Below are 23398 nucleotides of genomic sequence, written 5' to 3'. Positions count from 1 at the left end.
AAGAGAAATAAATGTTTATCAGCAGTTTCCAGCAAAGTCCTGGAGGACAGTCAGATCACTCTCAGAACCTAATATTCATACATTACCAAACCAATATTTTATGAGATTCAGCTGTTGTAGTTTCTAAAGAGGAAATACATGATGCTTTTAATAGGCACTTTATCTCTGCATGTGACATTTTGGATAATAATGGTGATCCTTTTGATCTTGATTATGTTGAATCTGAACCTCGTCCATAGACCCAAAGAAGTCCACGGGAGCTGACGACTTTGACCCAAAACTTGTATTACCGACTGCCCCATATTTAATTCAACCTTTTTTTTACATATTTTTAATTGATGGACTCAAATGGCAGTTAAAACAGAATAATGGAAAACTGCATGTTTAGCCTTTAAATTAAAAGGTGAGACAACTAAAAATGTACATCATTTCTGGCCAATATCCAAATGACTTGCAAAAGTTTTAGAAAACTTAGTTGCAAATCAAGTTATAGTTTATTTAAACAAATGCTCCATTTTGAATCTTATCAGTGGGGTTTCAAAAAAGGGCATAGTCCTGTTACTGCACCACAAAAGTTTTAAATGACATGACCCAGCCTATAAAATCTGATATATGATTAAACACATTTTCCTCTCGTTCTCGCTTTTACTGCCTGGAAGCTCCGTTACTATAGCAACCCGAACACTCGCGATACTTCGCGGTATCCCCATGCGGAAGTGTGACGTCAGTGCAGGAAACAAACAGCAGATGCACCGGTGTGTAGATGGAGGAATGTTAGCGCGGAGAACGGCTGTAAGTAGATAACTCCTCAAACCTTTCATGTTTTATATGTCTATATCTGAGTTTTGTGTCCCTCAACCTGCAGATCCCACTGTGACCGCGTCGTGTTACGGCTTTAATCAAAGGAACTGGTGAGTGTTGTAGCTAATGCTAAGCGGCGCTAACGTTACTTTTTAGTGTTTTGGCGCACACTGCCTCCGTTTTCATTGTGCGTGTCGGTGATTTAAACATTTAAAGTGTTGGCTAATAATCACCTGAAGTACTGTCTCTCTTTCCTCTGAGCCAAACCAGATCTTCTTAGCCCAAAATGATGTTTTTCTTGACACACGTGTTACATGTACTTAAGGAGTAGTGGCAGAGAGTTCTGGAAGTCCTTTAACCAATCAGTCAAAGTTATGGGACAAAGCCTGACATATAGAGCAGCTTCATCTGTGTCCAGTCACTGCCTCTTCTCTGTCTCTGAACATTGTTGCAGCTGGTTAAAAGCCCCTCCACCCATCTCTTCTCTTTTGACTGGACCAAGCCAATCGGAGCATTTGAGGGTGTTGTAAAACTCACATGAGAGACGGACATTATGCTGTGGCACAAAACAAAGGGCGTAATCAGGGTAATTAAAGCCGCACTCGGCGATAAAGGCCTTCGCCGCCCCTTGGGACGGTGGGATACACGCCACTGCGAAGACCCTGCCTCTCGTCCCCGTTTACATCGCCCCTCCCTCCCAAAACAGCGTCTATATCATACTACTCCACTCATTACAATGAGCGTATATCTAACATTGTCACGCCTGCCGGGTTGGAGATACAGCTCTGTCCTTATTGGGTTTTTTGTTCAGTATGATGTGTGGAATATGTGTACCAAATTTCAATGATCTATGACAAACACATTTTTTTCATCCCAGTGTGCTGTGGAGCAATTTAATGTGTCAGCTGTGTAAATTGTGTATCTTTGTGTTCAGATCATCCTGTATCATCAGGTAAAATTTGTCAAAAACTGGGTTCCGCTCACAATGGCCGACTTCCTGCAGTGTTTAGGGTAGGGACATAATTGTCATGTCCTGACGTTCTATTTTTTGATGTGAGTTTCTGATTTTTGTCGATTTCTTTTCTAATTTGGGCTCCCACTGGCCTCATGAAAATCAAAGTTTGAGGTGGCGCTACTGAGTCGTCTTTCATTATTTACATAAAACTACAGCTGAAAAGATTGCAATAAAAAAAAAAATTCTTGGAAAAAGTATTTATCATTATTATAACTATACTTTTTGACCGTACACATAGTTCAGCTCCAGTCTGGAGTCTCTGAAGCCTGATCTCCAGCTTTTTGAGTCTGACTTTGGGCTCACATGATGTGGCCTCAGCAGCTCTGTCTTCAGTCTGCAAAATGTAGACATGTTTCAGACGGTTCCTCACTGAAAAGCCTTCAGTCGTATGGTTTCTCTCCTGTTTGCGTTCGGAAAAGGAGAGTTGCTGTGATGTAAAAGCCTTTTCACACTGGTCACACACATAGTCGGTGCCAGGTGTGAATTCTCATGTGTTGATTCAGAAAACACTTTCTCACACTGGACACGTGTATATTTTCCCCAGTGTGGATTTTCATATGTCGATGGAGGTCACTAGATTGTTTAAATTCCTTCCCACACTGATTACAGCTGTGACATTTCTCCTGTGTAAATTCTGTAGTGTACTTTGAGTGCTGAAGCCTTGGCCCACGTCTGTCCACACTGGTCACATGTGAACTTCATCCTGTAGTTCTGCATTAGAACAAAGGAAAGTAGATATCAATGAAGTAAATGACCTACACACTGTGTGTTTTGATGTGGCTGTGTACTACAAGCAAACTATGTTGAATGAATCAGTTAGTGTTCCATTTTCATAGCATCATTTTGTTCTGTCAGTAGCTGTGACTACCCCTGGCTTTACCCTTACACCTGGATTGGCATTTGTAACATAGTTAGTAATTATACTTTTAGTAAAGGGGTTATTAAAATTGTCAATATAAAAAGCATATTCTGTATTTAAATGTCTGGTTGGTCTTATTTTGATGACATACTTTAGGTTGTGGGTTATTCACATTTATTGTTCTTTGTAGTGAGGACTTCTGGTTTGTAAGTACAGTCAGATGTTCAGCATTAGGTCTGATTTTCTGGAGGGTTTGGGGATTTGTTCTTCTCTAATAGTTGGGGTTTGGTTTGATGAAAACATATGGGGACAGTGGACATCTCTGTCTAGTGACTGTGTGCAGTGTAAAGACCTGTGAAATAATCATAAACATGACTTGGTGATTGCAGGTCATTGTAGCTCATGTAAATATTTGATTTTTAGCCTCAGGAGGCTGTAGTGAGTCAGTGATGTAAACCTGCTTTTTTAACCCATCCCCCTCTCCTCCCCCACACAGCCACATGTCTTCACTTTGCCAGTGCCCCACTCCCTCAGCCCTTCACACCTCTGCCTCAGCCCATCAGCCCACAGCTCCATGGACTGATCCACCTGGCTGACTGACACTTCATTACCTTTATTATTGTAATGCTGCCTTTTGTCTTGTGGGGAAGCATAATGTCCGTCTCTCATGTGAGTTTTGCACCGCCCTCAAACGCTCCCGACTGGCTGCTGTGGTCCAATCAAAAGAGTGGAGATGGGTGAAGGGAGGAGCTTTTAACCAACTGCAGCAATGTTCAGAGACAGAGAAGGGGTAGTCACCAGACACAGAAGAAGCTGCTCTATATGCCAGGCCTGAAACATAACTTTTGACTGATTAAAGGACTTGGAGAACTCTCTGCCACTACTCCTGTAAGTATATCTTATCTGTTGTCCAGGTGGGGTCAAAGATGGTTAAATTCCCTTGCAAATGTTACCTCAATTTATCTTTTGCTACTGTTACGACCCATGGCTTAAAGAGGCACCACGAATGTAGAGATTGTCATAAGACTTGTTTTTATTTTAAAAATATGTCATTTAATAGGTTGATGTAAAGAAAATATGCTAAAGGTGCTAGGTTCACCACCTCTGGGCCAATCTGGTGTCCTGGGGAAGAGAGAGAAGAAAGATAAATTAGTGAGTGGTCCACTTTTACCCTGGCAGGGACATCAGGTGTCCATGACAGTCAGACAAGGGGCATTACTGCTACTGGCAACAATATTACATAAAAATTAAAACTTATTCATGCGAACTGACAATTTGTTTGTCGTACAAAGCGACATCAAAATACAGTGTTTAGGTCATTTACTACATTAACATCAACTTTCCTTTGTTCTAATGCAGAACTACAGCATCCAAGAGAATTAAGTTCACATGTGACCAGTGTGGAAAGATGTGGCCATCTTCTTCCAGACTCAAAGTTCACTACAGAACTCACACAGGAGAAAGGCCATACAGCTGTGACCAGTGTGGGAAGGCGTTTAAACAGTCTAGTGCACTCAAAGCACACATGAGAATCCACACAGGAGAAAGGCCATACAGCTGTGACCAGTGTGGGAATGAATTTAAACAGGCTGGTGCACTCAAAGCACATATGAGAATCCACACGGGAGAAAGGCCATACAGCTGTGACCAGTGTGGGAATGAATTTAAACAGGCTGGTGCACTCAAAGTACATATGAGAATCCACACGGGAGAAAGGCCATACAGCTGTGACCAGTGTGGGAAGGAATTTAAAGACTTGGGTGCGCTCAAAGTACATATGAGAATCCACACGGGAGAAAGGCCATACAGCTGTGACCAGTGTGGGAAGGAATTTAAAGACTTGGGTGCGCTCAAAGCACACATGAGAATCCACACAGGAGAAAGGCCATACAGCTGTGACCAGTGTGGGAATGAATTTAAACAGGCTGGTGCACTCAAAGTACATATGAGAATCCACACGGGAGAAAGGCCATACAGCTGTGACCAGTGTGGGAAGGAATTTAAAGACTTGGGTGCGCTCAAAGTACATATGAGAATCCACACGGGAGAAAGGCCATACAGCTGTGACCAGTGTGGGAAGGAATTTAAAGACTCGGGTACACTCAAAGTACATATGAGAATCCACACGGGAGAAAGCCCCTTCAGCTGTGACCAGTGTGGGAAAGCATTTAAACAAGCTGATGCACTCAAAGTACATATGAGAATGCACACAGGAGAAAGGCCATACACATGCGACCAGTGTGGGAAGGCATTTAAATACTCGGGTTCACTCAAATTACATATGAATATCCACACGGGAGAAAGGCCATACAGCTGTGACCAGTGTGGGAATGAATTTAAAGAGGTTGCTGCACTCAAAGTACATATGAGAATCCACACGGGAGAAAGGCCATACACATGTGACCAGTGTGGGAAGGATTTTAAACACTCAGGTTCACTCAAAGTACATATGAGAATCCACACAGGAGAAAGGCCATACACATGTGACCAGTGTGGGAAGCAATTTAAATATTCTAATGTCCTCCATCAACATATGAGAATCCACACAGGAGAAAGGCCATACAGCTGTGACCAGTGTGAGAAAGCATTCTCTTTTTCATCCAATCTGAATAGTCACATGAGAATTCACAGTTGTTCTACACTGTATGAGTGTGGTCAGTGTGAAAAGGCTTTTAAAACATCACAGCAACGCTCCAGTCACTACCGAACACACACAGGAGACAAACCATACGACTGTGAAGAGAGTGGGAAGGCTTTAAGATCTGTGAGGAACCGTCTGAACCAAGTTTCCAGACTGAAGAGAAAAGCAGCAGCTGTGACCAGTGTGGGAGGACCTGCTCATCTGAAAGTGCACTGTCTTGAACACACTAAAGGAGACAGAGCTGCTGAGGCTGGATCATGTGAGGCTAAAGTCAGACTCAAAAAGCTGGAGATCAGGCTTCAGAGACTCCAGACTGTGGAGTCGACCTCAGTGTAGAGTCAAAAAGTACAAACATTATATGTTAAGAATAAGATTTTTTCAAACAAAGCTTTTTTTATTCCAAACTTTTCAGCTGGAATTTACTTTGTCCATCTTATTTTTTCATTATTTTTATTGATGGTGTTTTTTTGTTTGTTTTTTATATTTCTTTAACCTTTCATTTTTGTTTCACAGAAACACTCTTATGTGTTACCCCATAACAAAGTTTATTCTTCATGGATGCTGTGATGACAATATTAAAAGTAAAAGAAAGAAAATGAGAAAATAAAGTCTACATTTTATTTTAGACCAATTGCTTGTCATGTCTTATGTCTTACATATGAATCAAGGAACTTTAGAAATGCCACAAATACATACACACAAAGGGCTGAAACAGTGTGAGCTTTTCTTACATAAACATTTGTAATTAAGTTGTTGATTATTGTTTGTCAATCAATCAAACACTTCTAACTTATGCAATACAAAACATTCTGTTTTCATGGGATTTGTCTGAGTGCTTTCAGATGAATAATCAATAGGCTGATGTAGAACAAGAGAAAGGTATTTTTCTGACATACTGGAAGTTGTAGTAACAACTCTTGTGTCCTGTTTTCAACAGTAAACAGATTAACAAACCCCCCAGCTCCGCTGCCGTTAGAACTAATTTCCACATCTAAGTGCAATGAGTTTGCAGTATTCCTTAATGACAAGGTTCAGGGCATTAAAAATGCCATCAATTCCACGACTGAAATAACAACCCAGCACCACCTAGACACTTAGAGCGGACTCACTTTGCACCTGTAACTGACAAAACTGTCCAACAGATCGTCACCAGTCTGAGTTCATCTACATGCTGCCTCGATGTGTTACCCACTAAATTTCTAAAGTCTGTGCTCAACAGTTTGTTGTCACCACTCACTTACATAGTTAAAACTACAGTTATCAAGCCTCTCTTAAAGAAGAGGGGTGTTGATGCGACGATACTGAACAAATATCAACCGATCTCAAATCTGCCGTTTTTAGACTAAGTCCTTGAAAAAGTGCTTATCAACAGCTTATTAAATTTATCCAAATAAACAACTCCTTTGATGTTTTCCAGTCAGCCTAAATTGTTCATGATCATGTACTGCAATGTATTCCTTTCATTTTAGGAAAGTAACTGCATTTTGAATACCACTAAAACGAAGAGTAGCAGTCCATGTATCTGTTACTTTCCAACACTGAATACTGGCAAATACATTTTTCACTCTACAGTTGTCGCTCACTATATCACGGTTCACCTTCCTGTGTCCTGATTGGCTAAGGGACTGTAGACCATTGTTTCCTGTACAGCACTGAATGTGTTCCGTCAAATTTACATAAATGTTATTATACAAAAAAGATTTTTTTTCAAGCTTCAGTCATTTTATAATGTTGTTAACTCCTCAAAAACAGACCTGGAGTTGTGTTTTGTTCACAGGTTTGTGTTAGTTTATTATTAGTCTACATCTCCAAAGCTCAAAATGCTCTGTTCCACCTTGTGATGTCATGAAGCGGTAGTTTTCACATTAACAGCTCCTTTTACCTTCAGTTCAGTGGAGATTGACAATTTTGTAAATTATCCTATTGAAGGTGTGTGGAGTTTCAAAGTACTTCCTGTGTTACCACATGATGACATCACAAGGTGGGACAGAGTGTTTTCAGTTTGAGAGAAGAACTCAGCCTAAATATGCAGGGTTTGTGTTAAACATGTGTGAATGAAACAAAACATTTTCTGTCACGATCCGCATGATTCCTGCCCCATGTTTTGCCTCCTGTCCTGCTTTTCCCCTCCCTCACCTGCCGGAGCTGGGCTGAGCTCCTGGCTCCTCCCACACACACCTGCAGCTCATCAGCGCAATCACCACCACCTGCCGTGGATAAGAGGAGCCAGGACTAGACACTGCGGCCGTGTCCCAATTCGCCAAATGCACCTTTTGAAGGTTCCGGTCGAGAATCTGCCCTCCTCAGTGTAGCCGCCATCTTGCTGAAGTGGGACAGGCCTACACCACGGACCGCACTTCCACCGCTGTCTTTGAGCGTACGATACGTACATTACGTACGTTATTTTTAATTATTTATTATTTAATAGAAGAAAAGTCAAGATGTCGTCGTCACAGCCGTTTCTTTCTGTTTAGATTGAATATCAATAGGCAAATATAACGTTTGAGGTGATTTTTTTACTCAATTGTAGCTACTTCATAACTTTAACAAAATATACCATGTGAAAACGTAATAACAGAGACAGAGGTAACAATATAATTTTTACATTCATAGTCTATAAACCAGAGAACACTGATTAGTTGTACATAAAGTGGGATATTGCAGTTTAATGGTTCGGTATTTTGGCCAGTGGCTACACCACTTTAATAACAGTAGAGGGCACTGTTTCCCTCCTATGCTGTGCCAGTTCTTTTCATCTGATTATTATAAGGTATTTTCTAGCAGTGCAGCGCTACATCAAGCTAGTATCTTGATTTACTAACACGAATGTAAATGACACGTGCCCACGAGGGGCGCAGACCTATGGAATGTACGGAACTCATAAAGATTTTGTGCACGTCTCAGGACTCTCTTCTGTCCTTTCCTCAGAGTCCGTTGCTTCATTGTTCACATTACCTGTGTGCAACTCATTAAACCTTCTGACTTTATGTTTCAGTCTCTTTGTCTTTGACACAATAGAAACGAACATTCTTACATTATTCTTATTGCAATAATAATTTCTCATGATAATAATGTCTCTTATTGTGTAGCAATAACTGCACATTCCTTTATTCCATGTAACTCTCCTCCTTTTTAATCATCAAACACACGGCCTGTACTTATCTTTATTCAGATTTAAAAGTTTCATGTCAGACTGTTGTAGATGAGGTAAACCAGTACGCACATTTGAACGTGTATTGCGCAGTGGACTCCATTTTCTTTTCTTTTTTGTGCAGCCGTGGTGCATGATGGGATATAGAAGTGCGTGAAGTGTGCACGGATGCACGCTTCGGTTATGTCCGATCTCCATGGAAACGGTGCAAAGGGAAGGGCAGGTTTGTCGGCCGCATTCAGTAGGGTGGGTTGAAAAGGGACAGCCCTTGTCGCGCCGGAAATTATGTAACTGCCCTTCGAATCGCCCTTCCAATGGTGATTCTAAGGCCAGGTGGGCGAATTGGGACACGGCCTGCGAGATCGTCTGCGTATCTTCATCCTGTTCGGTGCCGGATCGTACGCGTGTCAACATCCTGCTTGCTGGACCGTCCCAGCTCCAGCACTCCCGGCTCTGCTTCGACCCTGCTTCCCAGCCCTGGTCTTGTATTGTCACTGCACTCCACGTCACTGGACCCTGCCTTGCACCCTGCTCCTCGTCCTGGGTCTGATCACCCTGTCTACATCCCTGCACTCCAAGACTCCGGACCCTGGCTTGCACTCTGCTCCCTGCCCTGGTGCTGCCCGCATTGTTGTCTCCGCTGCGCTCTACGTTCCGCTCCTGGATCCTGGCCGCACCTTGCCTCCTGCTCACCGCCAGATCAACCCTCGTTACTGTACTTTTTTGTCACTTCTGTAAATAAACACTGTAAAACATTACCCGAGTACTGCACTTTTTGGTCCACATTCCCCAGCATTATGACATTTTCTCATGGAACAACACAAGTACCTACTATACAAACATTGCAGCATCACTTTAAGCTGTCATTATATCACTTTATATGGCAAACACCCCGTCTATTTCTATGAATGAAGCCAGTTTCTTCGACACAAACCATATCAGGGCTGGATCATGTGTGCACAGCAGAGATATGGCTCAAATAACGATGCACATGCGACTGTTTTTAGCCTCTCATCTCCTGTAAAGCTGGATCTGTATCGCAATGACAGGGCTAGCCACGCTTTTAAATCACAAAATGTATAAACCAATGAGGCTATGACATGATTAAACATTGGATTTTGTTGAGAAATGCATAAAAAAGCTGCCAGGTTCGAAAAACAAAGCTAATCTTTTGCTAAACTAACTGTTGGATGATGAGAATCCTGCGGCTAGCATGTTAGCTGTAGCTGAAAAACATTGGCATTATTACAAAAACGTTAGCGATAAAAAGGTAAACCACGAGATGTACTTTTAAACTTCAATGTGACACGTTTATAAACTTACAAAACGGCGCGTAGGACGGTGACAAACGCTTAAACTTCAGCGGTGGGATAAAACTAGAGCTTCACAAAAACAAAACAGACTAGATTTGCGGAAGTGTGTGTTCGCGGCGCAGCCAATCAGAGCGCGCCAAGCATCCGTCTCAACCAATCAACGCACGGCAGAGGCGGGGTTTACGGGAACGTCATTTATTATCGAACACCACGTTTTTAAAGCCCAGTTTCTTTCTTCTCTGTTTTTACTTTTTGAGTGGATATTTTATGGAGTTTGTGCAGCTCATTTGGATGCAAACTATAGCACCTATTCTGTTTTTGATCATTTATGTTAATGTTTAATTTGGTTTTCAATAAATTATGAATAAATCAATAATTGGCCCAATACACTAAAAAAGTGCGTTTTATGTGAGAGGTTAAGTTGTAATATTCTATTTATTTAATAACAGGCGATCATGTTGTTTATTGATTTGTTATTACTATGGTTCTATCAGGGAATACATGTATATATTATTGTTAATAATATATGCACTTTGTTTTTCCATGTAAGCTCCCTGGTTCTTGTAAATCGTTTTTTTTTCCCTTTCTATTCCTTCAATATACTAAAACAGGATGGGAGTAAATGAGCATGGTATAGTTTTGACAAGCACTTTTTAGGGGCTTTGATTAATTATGTTTTATACAATTCTTGAACTGGAAAAAATGTGCCTGTAATTTGTTTTCTTCCTGAAATAAAATATTCATTAAAAAAAGAAAATTATCTTGTATTTAAATGTCTGGTTGGTCTTATTTTGATGACATACTTTAGGTTGTGGGTTATTCACATTTATTGTTCTTTGTAGTGAGGACTTCTGGTTTGTAAGTACAGTCAGATGTTCAGCATTAAGACTGATTTTCTGGAGGGTCTGGGGATTTGTTCTTCTCTAATAGTTGGGGTTTGGTTTGATGAAAACATATGGAGATAGTGCACATCCCTGTCTAGTGCCTGTGTGCAGTTTAAAAACAAAACTGTTTTTGTTTGATTATTTATGAAATAATCATAAAAATGACTTTGATTTGTGATTGCAGGTCATTGTAGCTCATGTATATATATACAGCCACATGTCTTCACTTTGCCAGTGCCCCACTCCCTCAGCCCTTCACACCTCTGCCTCAGCCCATCAGCCCACAGCTCCATGGACTGATCCACCTGGCTGAATGACACTTCATTACCTTTATTATTGTAATGCTGCCTTTTGTCTTGTGGGGCAGCATAATGTCCCTCTCTCATGTGAGTTTTGCACCGCCCTCAAACGCTCCCGACTGGCTGCTGTGGTCCAATCAAAAGAGTGGAGATGGGAGGAGGGAGGAGCTTTTAACCAACTGCAGCAATGTTCAGAGACAGAGAAGGGGTAGTCACCGGACACAGAAGAAGCTGCTCTATATGCCAGGCCTGAAACATAACTTTTGACTGATTAAAGGACTTGGAGAACTCTCTGCCACTACTCCTGTGAGTATATCTTATCTGTTGTCCAGGTGGGGTCAAAGATGGTTAAAACCCTGTCAGTTTTTTCCGGAGGCAAACTGAAAACAAGAGTCCAGAAGAATTAAGCAAATTCTCAATTCAGTCTGTTTATTTTTGGCTCAAGCAGATACAGGCTTGATTCAAGTTGATTTTCCTCACCGTCTCTTGTTTTATCATGGCCAGTGTGGCTCTTATATACACAAAAGCCCAGAAACCTCTTACAAGATAGAAAAGCACCACGTGTCCCACGCTCTTAATAATTAACATGCTGTGTATAGACATGAACATGTTATCTGGGTTCACTGAAGACAAAGTAAACAAAACAGGTGTGCTTATCTGATCTTCTGATTACAAACATATATGTGGCTTTTCAGAGTACGTATGGCATTCCACGTTGGAGTCTCCACGCAGGCAAACAGGTCAAAGTATAATTGTCACATAGATTTATGTTACGACCCATGGCTTAAAGAGTCACCAAGAAGTTATAGATTGACATAAGACTTGTTTTTATTTTACAAAAATGCCATTTAATAGCTTGATGTACCGAAAATCTGCAAAAGGTCCTAAGTTAACTGCCTCCTGACCGGTCTTGTGTACTGGGGAAGGGAGAGAAGAAACATAAATTAGAGAGTGGTCCGCTGTTTTACCCTGGCAGTGACATCAGGTGTATCTGACAGTAAGACAAAAGGCCATTACAGTTACTTCTAACAATATTACATAAAAATTAAAACTTATTCATAGAAACTGACAACTTGCTTGTCATACAAATCCACGTCAAAACACAGTGTTTAGGTCATTTACTACATTAACATCTACTTTCCTTTGTTCTAATGCAGAACTACAGCACCCGAGAGAATGAAGTTCACATGTGACCAGTGTGGAAAGATGTGGCCTTTTGCTTCCAGTCTCAAAGTTCACTACAGAACTCACACAGGAGAGAAGCCATTTAAATGTGACCGGTGTGGAATGGAATTTCGACGGTCTGATCATCTGGATCGACACATGAGAGTCCACACGGGAGAAAGCTCATACAGCTGTGACCAGTGTGGGAAGGCATTTAAAAGCCCTGATGCACTTAAAGTACACATGAGAATCCACACAGGAGAAAGGCCATACAGCTGTGACCAGTGTGGGAAGGCATTTAGAGACTCGGGTACACTCAGAGCACATATGAGAATCCACACAGGAGAACGACCGTACAGCTGTGACCAGTGTGGGAATGAATTCAAACAGGCTTTTGCACTCAGAGCACATATGAGAATCCACACAGGAGAAAGCCCCTACAGCTGTGACCAGTGTGGGAGAGCATTTAAACGCGCTGATGCACTCAACATACATACGAGAATCCACACAGGAGAAAGCCCCTACAGCTGTGACCAGTGTGGGAATGAATTCAAACAGGCTTTTGCACTCAAAGCACATATGAGAATCCACACAGGAGAAAGCCCCTACAGCTGTGACCAGTGTGGGAGAGCATTTAAACGCGCTGATGCACTCAACATACATACGAGAATCCACACAGGAGAAAGCCCGTACAGCTGTGACCAGTGTGGGAAGGCATTTAAAAGTGCTGATGCACTTAAAGTACACATGAGAATCCACACAGGAGAAAGGCCATACAGCTGTGACCACTGTGGGAAGGCATTTAAAAGCGCTGATGCACTTAAAGTACACATAAGAATCCACACAGGAGAAAGGCCATACAGCTGTGACCAGTGTGGGAAGGCATTTAGAGATTCGGGTACACTCAAAGTACATATGAGAATCCACACAGGAGAACGACCATACATATGTGACCAGTGTGAGAAAGCTTTCTCTCATTCATCCAATCTGAATAGACACATGAGAATTCACAGTTGTTCTACACTGTATGAGTGTGGTCAGTGTGAAAAGGCTTTTAAAACATCGCAGCAACGCTCCAGTCACTACCGAACACACACAGGAGACAAACCATACGACTGTGAAGAGAGTGGGAAGGCTTTAAGATCTGTGAGGAACCGTCTGAACCAAGTTTCCAGACTGAAGAGAAGAGCAGCAGCTGTGACCAGTGTGGGAGGACCTGCTCATCTGAAAGTGCACTGTCTTGAACACACTAAAGGAGACAGAGCTGCTGAGGCTGGATCATGTGAGGCTAAAGTCAGACTCAAAAAGCTGGAGATCAGGCTTCAGAGACTCCAGACTGTGGAGTTGACCTCAGTGTAGAGTCAAAAAGTACAAACATTATGTGTTAAGATTAAGATTTTTTTCAAACAGAATTTTTTTTATTCCACACTTTTCAGCTGGAATTTACTTTCTCCATCTTATTTTTATTTTATTTTATTTTTTTAAACAAGTTGTTCTGGTTCACAGAAACACCCTTGTTAGTTACCCCACAACAAAGTTTATTCTTCATGGATTCTGCAATGACAATATTAAAAGTAAAATAAAGAAAATTTGTCAATAAAGTCTACATTTTATTTTAGAATATTTGTTTGTCATGTCTTATGTCTTACATATGAATCAAGGAACTTTAGAAATGCCACAAATACATACACACAAAGGGCTGAAACAGTGTGAGCTTTTCTTACATAAACATTTGTAATTAAGTTGTTGATTATTGGTTGTCAATCAATCAAACACTTCCAACTTATGCAGTACAAAACATTCTGTTTTCATGGGATTTGTCTCAGTGCCTTCAGATGAATAATCAATAGGCTTAATAATTTCTTATTTAAATTATTTCATCACCTCTGATCAACAATAATTTGCCTTTTTCATAAATTCTCATCCTTTTCTGGGGATTTATATTTAGGCCACCGTACACTTAAAGATATTCTCTTATGAGTTATTCCCACCAAGGGGGAAAAAATCAAGTTCTAAAAAGTCTAACCAGGACCATTGAAGTGATTGGTATTTGTAGCGTAGTTAGTAGTTGTTTTATGGTTTTCTGCTTCTGAAGAGTGCAGACACAGACCTTCTTTGCTCCTGCTGCTTCCTTCTTTACTTTTCTTTTTAATCATTTTTCCTCTTCTAGTACTGGTAGATTTGTTTAGTTATGATTTTCCAACCAAGACTTTCAACCCATTTTTACATTTTTATCTACATTTCTGACGTACCATTGACATGTTGGGGGGAAGAAACCAAAGGAATTCTTTCTCCAAACGCTATTGGAACTATCAACAACAAATGAATGAGTTACAAGCACAGATGTTTGTTTTAGAATCTGAAAAAGGACTTCACCGAACTTCAGATTTGAATCTGAAACACGAGTAAACAAAAAGGGTGGAGGTGTGTGTGCATTTTTTAGAGAAAATTTGGTCACTCACAGGTTGTCATTTGGGGTGTTTTCATCTTTTGAGTTTGTTTCCTTTAAAATGCAGCTAAAACAATCCTCCTCCATACTCTACTTAGTCATATACAAACCTCCCCAGCACTGTCTGAGTTTTACTGATGATTTTACTGAGATCTGTCAGTCGTATGCACAGACTTTGATGTTTTAGTCATTACAGGTGCTTTTAATGTACGTTTGGATAATGTGTTTGACAGAAACACTGAAGAGCTCAGTTCTGTCCTTGAAACCTTTGGTCTGACTCTGCATGTCAGCGAGCCCACCCACAACAGAGGACACACTCTGGACCTGCTCATTACAAAAGGAGTAAATATTTCAAATGTCATTGTGGTGGATGTTGCTCTGTCTGATCATTTCTGTGTCTTTTTTGACCTGTCTGTTATTCCCAAACCAGCGGCTGGTCCTGTAGTTGTTCAAAGGAGACACATACAGTGAGGCAAATAAGTATTTGAACACCCTGTGATTTTGAATGTATTCCCACTTAGAAATCATGGAGGGGTCTGAAATTTTCATATCAGGTGCATGTCCACTAACAATCTAAAAAAAAAAAAAAAATCTGGAAATCACACTCTAAGATTATTTTTTTTATTTTTATTTTTTTAATTTTTTTTTCTTTTGTATGTTACTGCTGCAAATAAGTATTTGAACACCTGAGAAAATCAATGTTAATATTTGGTACAATAGCCTTTATTTGGAAATACAGAGGTCAAACGTTTCCTGTAGTTTTTCACCAGGTTTGCACACACAGCAGGAGGGATTTTGGCCACTCCTCCACACAGATCTTCTCTAGATCAGACAGGTTTCTGGGATGTCGCTGAGAAACAGAGTTTGAGCTCCCTCCAAAGATTTTCTATTGGGTTTAGGTCTGGAGACTGACTAGGCCACTCCAGACCCTTGATATGCTTCTTATGGAGCTGCTCCTTGGTTATCCTGGCTGTGTGCTTCAGGTGATTGTCATGTTGGAAGACCCAGCCACGACCCATCTTCAATGCTCCAACTGAGGGAAGGCGGTTGTTCCCCAAAATCTCGCAATACATGGCCCCGGTCATCCTCTCCTTAATACAGTGCAGTCGTCCTGTCCCATGTGCAGAAAAACACCCCCAAAGCATAATGTTTCCACCCCCATGCTTCACAGTAGGGATGGTGTTCTTTTGATGGTAATCATAATTCTTTATCCTCTAAACACGGCGAGTGGAATTGAGACCAAAAAGTTCTCTTTTGGTCTCATCTGACCACATGACTTTCTCCCATGACTCCTCTGAATCATCCAAATGGTCATTGGCTTAACACGGGCCTGGACATGTGCTGGTTTAAGCAGGGGAACCTTCTGTGCCGTGCATGATTTTAAACCATGACGTCTTAGTGTATTACTCACAGTAACCTTGGAAACGGTGGTCTCAGCTCTTTTCAGGTCATTGAGCGGCTCCTCCCGTGTAGTTCTGGGTTGACTCCGCACCTTTCTTAGGATCATTGAGACCCCACGAGGTGAGATCTTGCATGGAGCCCCAGTCTGAGAGAGATTGACAGTCATGTTTAGCTTCTTCCATTTTCTAATAATTGCTCCAACAGTGGATCTTTTTCACCAAGCTTCTTGGCAATTGCCCCGTAGCCCTTTCCAGCCTTGTGGAGGTTTACAATTTTGTCTCTTGTGCATTTTGACAGTTCTTTATGCAGCTAACACCTCAAACAGAGGCTTCTAATTTAGAATAATAAGTGGAATGGAGGTGGACTTTTTGAAGGTGGACTAACAGACTAACAGATTCAGACTTGAACTTTAACAGCCACATCAAATCAATAACAGCTGCAGCTTTTTACCACCTAAAACATTGCAAAAATCAAAGGTAAACTGTCAAAACCAGACTTGGAGAGACTTATCCTGCATTTGTGTCCAGTAGGTTAGACGACTGTAACGTCCTGCTCACTGGACTCTACAAACGAGCCTTAAGACAGAACAGAACATCCAGAACACTGCTGCTCAGGTCTAGACTAGAACCAGGAAGTACTTCACACATGTGTCCTGTGCTCAGGTCTACAACCAGGAAGTACTTCACACATGTGTCCTGTGGCTCAGGTCTCTGGCTCCTGTGGCTCAGAGAATAGACTTTAAAGCAGCTCTGTGTGAACAAGTCTCTCCATGGACCAGCACCAAAGAACATCTCCCACATGAGCCACATGAACCATCTCACACTCTGAGGACTTCAGGGACCGGCCTCCTGCTGGTGCCCAGAGTCAGGACTAAACATGGAGAATCAGTGTTTCAGTTTTATGCAAATAAAACCTGGACCAGTCTTCCTGAAGATGTGACACAGGCCTCTACTTTGACAATGATTAAATTCAGGCTCAAAACAGTTTTTTTTAGCTGTGCATACGACTGAAAGGTTTTTATTCTGCACTCTTCTGTTTTAATATTAATTTTATGATGATTATTTGTGATAATTTATCTTTGATTTGTGTGATTTTAATGTCTTTGTTATTCTGTAAAGCACTTTGAATTACTTTGTGTACAAATTCTGTTATACAAATAAACTTGCCTAGTTGTAGTTACAGTAAAGGGGTCATTAAAATTGTCAGCTCTAGATTGTGGGTCATTCATGTTTATTGTTCTTTGTACAAATGGTGTTTTTCCACTTGATTTTAGTGACCGTTGTCCATTTGGATGTATTTGGAATACAAAAGTGAAAAAGACACATGCATAAAAATGAGAGGATCCTATAGACATTTCAGTGAGCAGGGCTTTATCTCTGATCTGTGTTAGAGTGATATCGAGCTAATGTCACCATTCCATGGCCCTGACATGGCCTTAAAGTTTTGTTTTTTATATATATACATTGAATGAAATTGTTGACCGCCCAAAAGAAAAACAAAAAATAAATGCAACAATCTTTGGTTCAGCTCAGAAATTGCAAGTTTAATTAGAGAAATAAATGCTGCCTGGAAACCTGCACACACAACTAGAGCAGATTTGGGCATTTTTCTGCAAAAAGAGAAATAAATGTTTATCAGCAGTTTCCAGCAAAGTCCTGGAGGACAGTCAGATCACTCTCAGAACCTAATATTCATACATTACCAAACCAATATTTTATGAGATTCAGCTGTTGTAATTTCTAAAGAGGAAATACGTGATGCTTTTAATAGGCACTTTATCTCTGCATGTGACATTTTGGATAATAATGGTGATCCTTTTGATCTTGATTATGTTGAATCTGAACCTCGTCCATAGACCCAAAGAAGTCCACGAGAGCTGACGACTTTGACCCAAAACTTCTATTACCGACTGCCCCATATTTAATTCAACCTTTTTTTTTACATATTTTTAATTGATGGACTCAAATGGCAGTTAAAACAGAATAATGGAAAACTGCATGTTTAGCCTTTAAATTAAAAGGTGGGACAACTAAAAATGTACATCATTTCTGGCCAATATCCAAATAACTTGCAAAAGTTTTAGAAAAGTTAGTTGCAAATCAAGTTACAGTTTATTTAAATTAACTGCTCCATTTTGAATCTTATCAGTGGGGTTTCAAAAAAGGGCATAGTCCTGTTACTGCACCACAAAAGTTTTAAATGACATGACCCAGCCTATAAAATCTGATATATGATTAAACACATTTTCCTCTCGTTCTGGCTTTTACTGCCTGGAAGCTCCGTTACTATAGCAACCCGAACACACGCGATACTTCGCGGTATCCCCATGCGGAAGTGTGACGTCAGTGCAGGAAACAAACAGCAGATGCACCGGTGTGTAGATGGAGGAATGTTAGCGCGGAGAACGGCTGTAAGTAGATAACTCCTCAAACCTTTCATGTTTTATATGTCTATATCTGAGTTTTGTGTCCCTCAACCTGCAGATCCCACTGTGACCGCGTCGTGTTACGGCTTTAATCAAAGGAACTGGTGAGTGTTGTAGCTAATGCTAAGCGGCGCTAACGTTACTTTTTAGTGTTTTGGCGCACACTGCCTCCGTTTTCATTGTGCGTGTCGGTGATTTAAACATTTAAAGTGTTGGCTAATAATCACCTGAAGTACTGTCTCTCTTTCCTCTGAGCCAAACCAGATCTTCTTAGCCCAAAATGATGTTTTGCTTGACACACGTGTTACATGTACTTAAGGAGTAGTGGCAGAGAGTTCTGGAAGTCCTTTAACCAATCAGTCAAAGTTATGGGACAAAGCCTGACATATAGAGCAGCTTCATCTGTGTCCAGTCACTGCCTCTTCTCTGTCTCTGAACATTGTTGCAGCTGGTTAAAAGCCCCTCCACCCATCTCTTCTCTTTTGACTGGACCAAGCCAATCGGAGCATTTGAGGGTGTTGTAAAACTCACATGAGAGACGGACATTATGCTGTGGCACAAAACAAAGGGCATAAACAGGGTAATTAAAGCCGCACGCGGCGATAAAGGCCTTCGCCGCCCCTTGGGACCGTGGGATACACGCCACTGCGAAGACCCTGCCTCTCGTCCCCGTTTACATCACCCCTCTTTCCCAAAACAGCGTCTATATCAGTGGTTCTTAACCTTGTTGGAGACACTGAACCCCACCAGTTTCATATACACATTCACCGAACCCTTGATTGTTGAAAAAACTTTTTTTTTTTCAAATTCAAGACATATGTATGTTTTGCTGGTGCACAGAATGAATCGTGCATTAACATAACTGTTCAAAGAATAAAACCAATACAATGCATGAACTCACAACAAATTACATACATACCTTTTCACAAAGACATGACCTTTTTTAATACTACCACACTGAAATTATTTAAATTTTTAACCTTATGTATTTCAATAATGAACTTATTGTGTTTTTGCTATTTATTATTTTTAACATTTTCACACACACCCATTATGTAATTTCCATCAGGCTAGAATAATAATGAACATTTACCACAAATCAGTGACTTCTGCTGTTGAATTTGAGAGACCAGGTCAGAAACCCGTGGCTTCACCTTGACAAGTGCCACTCTCAAGTCATTTTCACAGTAAAGTCTGTTCCTTTTCTTAGTTTTTATGTCGTTTTATGTTTTTATGCCGTTCAAACGGCTCATTTAAGTTGGGCAGGTACTTCGATAGACACATCAAAGGTGCATTTGTTGAATTGGGCCAACATCTGAAGACGCTCGCAGACCGCTAATCATATGAGTCGGGTGTGTGTCTTGACCTCCGCCGAACCCCTGAGACTGACTCACCGAACCCCTAGGGTTCGATTGAACCCAGGTTATGAACCACTGGTCTATATCATACTACTCCACTCATTACAATGAGCGTATATCTCACATTGTCACGTCTGCTGGGTTGGAGATACAGCTCTGTCCTTATTGGGTTTTTTGTTCAGTATGATGTGTGGAATATGTGTACCAAATTTCAATGATCTATGACAAACACATTTTTTCCATCCCAGTGTGCTGTGGAGCAATTTAATGTGTCAGCTGTGTAAATTGTGTATCACTGCGTTCAGATCATCCTGTATCATCAGGTAAAATTTTGCAAAGACTGGGTTCCGCTCACAATGGCCGACTTCCTGTAGCATTTAGGGAAGAGACATAATATAATTTTTGACTTGTCTTGACATGGGCTCTGCTTGTACCAAATTTGATTTGTCTACAATGTATATGTTGTGCCTCCCTAGTCATCCAGGTCTGATCCATCATAAAAGCAAACATTAAATCTGTCAACTGGACAAAAAATTGTAGAAGTGAAGAAGTTTCACTGCTCATCCAAGCCGCTTCTTCAGTTCTGGTCAGATTGCTGGTGGACACTTCTTTATATCGATCTGAAGGGAGGAGCCAACTACATTGAAACTGTAAACAGCTGTTATTTACAGTTTCAGTCTTATTGGGCCCTCATTCAGCCTTAGTGGGTCTACTGGCTAGCTCTATTGTTCTCATTATTTTCTTTGGGTCTGAGGATGGAGTTGTATAATGGGGCATAGGTGAACTCTTCTTTGAACAGGGGCATGAGACGTCACAATAAAGGTTTGTCATTGCTGTAATGGATTTAGATTTTTGAGCTGGCGCTATTGAGTCATTTTTAAGCGTTCATGATGCTTCATTGGCTTTTTCCAAACAAAACTCTGTGAAAGAGAAATATTTTCTTGAAATTTCCTAATTTTGTTGAAAATTCAACATGACTAAACCCAAAGTTATATTCAAAATGTAATTGATATTCTTTAATCACACATGTGTTTAGTGTGTTTTGGCCAAATTTGAAACGTTCGTCCTCCAGCTCCTCTGGTGGGACCCCAAGGCGTTCCCAGGCCAGCCGAGAGACATAGTCCCCCCAGCGTGTCCTGGGTCTTCCCGGCGCCTCCTCCTGGTGGGACATGCCCAGAACACCTCCCTAGGGAGGCGTCCAGGAGGCATCCTGAGCAGATGCCCGAGCCACCTCAACTGGCTCCTCTTGATGTGTAGGAGCAGCGGCTCTACTCCGAGCTCCTCCCGTGTGACTGAGCTCCTCACCCTATCCCTAAGGGTGCGCCTGGCCACCCTAAGGAGGAAACCCATTTCGGCCGCTTGTATCTGTGATCTTGTCCTTTCGGTCATTACCCAGAGCTCATGACCATAGGTGAGGGTAGGAACGTAGATTGACCAGTAAATAGAGAGCTTCGCCTTCCGGCTCAGCTCCTTCTTTACCACAACGGACCGATACAGCGACCGCATCACTGCAGACGCTGCACCGATCCACCTGTTAATCTCACGCTCCATCCGTCCCTCACTCGTGAACAAGACCCCGAGATACTTGAACTCCTCCACTTGGGGCAGAGACTCACCACCCACCCGGAGAGAGCAAACCACCTTTTTCGACAATGGCTCAGTGGTTAGAGTGTTGGTCCCCCAACCCGAAGGTCGGAGGATCGAGTCCCGCTCGGACCAAGTTCTGTCGTTGTGTCCTTAGGCAAGACACCTCACCCACATTGCCTAGTATGAAAGTGGTGTGTGCGTGAATGATAGGTGGTGGTCGGAGGGGCCGATGGCGCAGATCGGCAGCCTCGCTTCCGTCAGTCTCCCCAGGGCAGCTGTGGCTACAATAGTAGCTTACCATCACCAAGTGTGGAAATAAATGAATAATGACTCTAGTGTAGAGCTTTGAGAGTCTTTGACAAGCCTGTAAAGCGCATTACAAGTGTAAGGCATTATTATTATTTTTCCAGTTGAAAACCATGGCTTTGGATTATTCAGATACAGCTTTTTTACTTTTAGCTCAGATTAACATTTAGCAGTTTACGTGTTGATGCTCATGTTTTTTCATAAATGTCTTGATAATATTTTTATATTTTGTAGTGAATGGAGAATTGCTGTGATGTTCTGTCTCACGTTTGTGACACTAGTGCAAATGTGACTTATGTGAAAAAGCTTTCCCTGCATCATCATGTGTTCCACTCACACAGGGAGCTCAGTTATAAGTTTAACCAGGAGAAGATATGGCCTTCTAAAGCTGTGTGAAAGTGTATATCACAATGCTTGTACAATGTACAGTGTGGTTCACAAACTAAACAGTTGATTGTGTGACCTTATCCCACTGCAATCATCCTCTCATCAGCACCACACAAGGAAAAAATGTATATTAAAATGAAAATTTAGGAAATTAAAATGTATCAGCTTTAGTGTCTGCTATAGAGGTCCACAAATATGGAATGAATTAAGCATTGACATTAAACAGTCTGCCTCATTACCTGTATTTAAAAGAAATCTAAAATGCAAACTACTGGGAAGTTATAGTGCCTGACTTAGTGCGGCTCATGTTCTGCATTGGGTCTTCTCTCTGCTCATAACGGGTGTGTGTATATAAACGTATGTGGATGTGTGTGTATTATACATATATTTATATGTGTGTGCAGGTGCATGTATGTATGTATGCTATGCATGTGTCATATATAGATATTGTATATGTTGTATAGGTCATATATATGATGTATATTGTGTGTTTACATATATGTGTATATGTGTGTGTGTGTGTGTGTGTGTGTGTGTGTGTGTGTGTATATATATATGTATATGGCAAAAGTAAAAAGAAAGAAAACTTGCCAAGCCATCATGGGTGTTTCGCACAGGGTGATGGGCCCCATTCCATAAGCTTTACAGCTTCTTGGGGTTGTTTTTCACAGGGTCAACTGGGAATAGGTGAACGATATACACTTCCATATGTAGCATGGAAACGCAGAATTGTAGATGAGTATGTTGGTACGTGTGTGTATGTATGTGCTTTACTAAACTTTGACCACTGTGAAAAATAAAATTGAATTGAAGTGCAGTGATTGGTATTTGTAGCATAGTTAGTAGTTATACTTTTAGTAAAAGGGTTATTAAAATTGTCTATATATAAAGCATATTTTGGAATTAAATGTCTGGTTGGTCTTATTTTGATGACATACTTTAGGTTGTGGGTTATTCACATTTATTGTTCTTTGTAGTGAGGACGTCTGGTTTGTAAGAACAGTCAGATATTCAGCATTAGGACTGATTTTCTGGAGGGTCTGGGGATTTGTTCTTCTCTAACACTGGTCAACACTAAATTTATTGTCTAAGATTTTTTAGCTGATTTAGGATAATTTTGATGTGCTGAATCCAAAAATCACATTGGTTTTGCTCAATCAGGTCAACGTTCTGAACTAAGCTACATATTTATTTTTGGACGACTTTGTTTACATGCATGAGTATTTTCACGTCATATGATACAAAATTCTGTTATATTTCTCACTATAAACAAATTCTGAAGATTTTGCATGTGCCAACTTATGACTAATTGTTTTTTTTTTATATTACACGTGAATGAAATGGCTTCGACTAGAAGA

The 23398-nt window shown here is 41.0% G+C and overlaps 1 protein-coding gene across 3 annotated transcripts; it reads left to right on the top strand.

Annotated features, from left to right (window-relative positions):
* The first annotated feature begins 733 nt into the window (after positions 1 to 733).
* On the top strand, positions 734 to 13743 carry LOC117380802 (zinc finger protein 664-like). 3 transcript variants are annotated; one of them, XM_055226301.1, is made up of 6 exons: positions 734 to 792; positions 866 to 911; positions 4035 to 5292; positions 5377 to 5410; positions 11696 to 11703; positions 12161 to 13649. In XM_055226301.1, exons 3-6 carry the CDS (start codon positions 4084 to 4086, stop codon positions 13484 to 13486), a joined length of 2577 nt encoding a protein of 858 aa, XP_055082276.1. In that variant the 5' UTR covers positions 734 to 792; positions 866 to 911; positions 4035 to 4083; the 3' UTR covers positions 13487 to 13649. The 3 variants fall into 3 exon arrangements, with proteins under 3 accessions (XP_055082276.1, XP_055082274.1, XP_055082275.1); XM_055226299.1 differs by lacking the exons at positions 4035 to 5292; positions 5377 to 5410; positions 11696 to 11703 and having other exon boundaries at positions 12121 to 13649; XM_055226300.1 differs by lacking the exons at positions 734 to 792; positions 866 to 911; positions 4035 to 5292; positions 5377 to 5410 and adding an exon at positions 11160 to 11269 and having other exon boundaries at positions 11659 to 13743.
* The last annotated feature ends 9655 nt before the right edge of the window (positions 13744 to 23398 follow it).

Source organism: Periophthalmus magnuspinnatus, chromosome 13 (genome assembly GCF_009829125.3).
Source record: "Periophthalmus magnuspinnatus isolate fPerMag1 chromosome 13, fPerMag1.2.pri, whole genome shotgun sequence".
In the NCBI taxonomy this organism is placed as follows: domain Eukaryota; kingdom Metazoa; phylum Chordata; class Actinopteri; order Gobiiformes; family Gobiidae; genus Periophthalmus; species Periophthalmus magnuspinnatus.
Note: the sequence above shows the minus strand (reverse complement) of the source record. Positions and strands in the feature narration are given on the sequence as shown.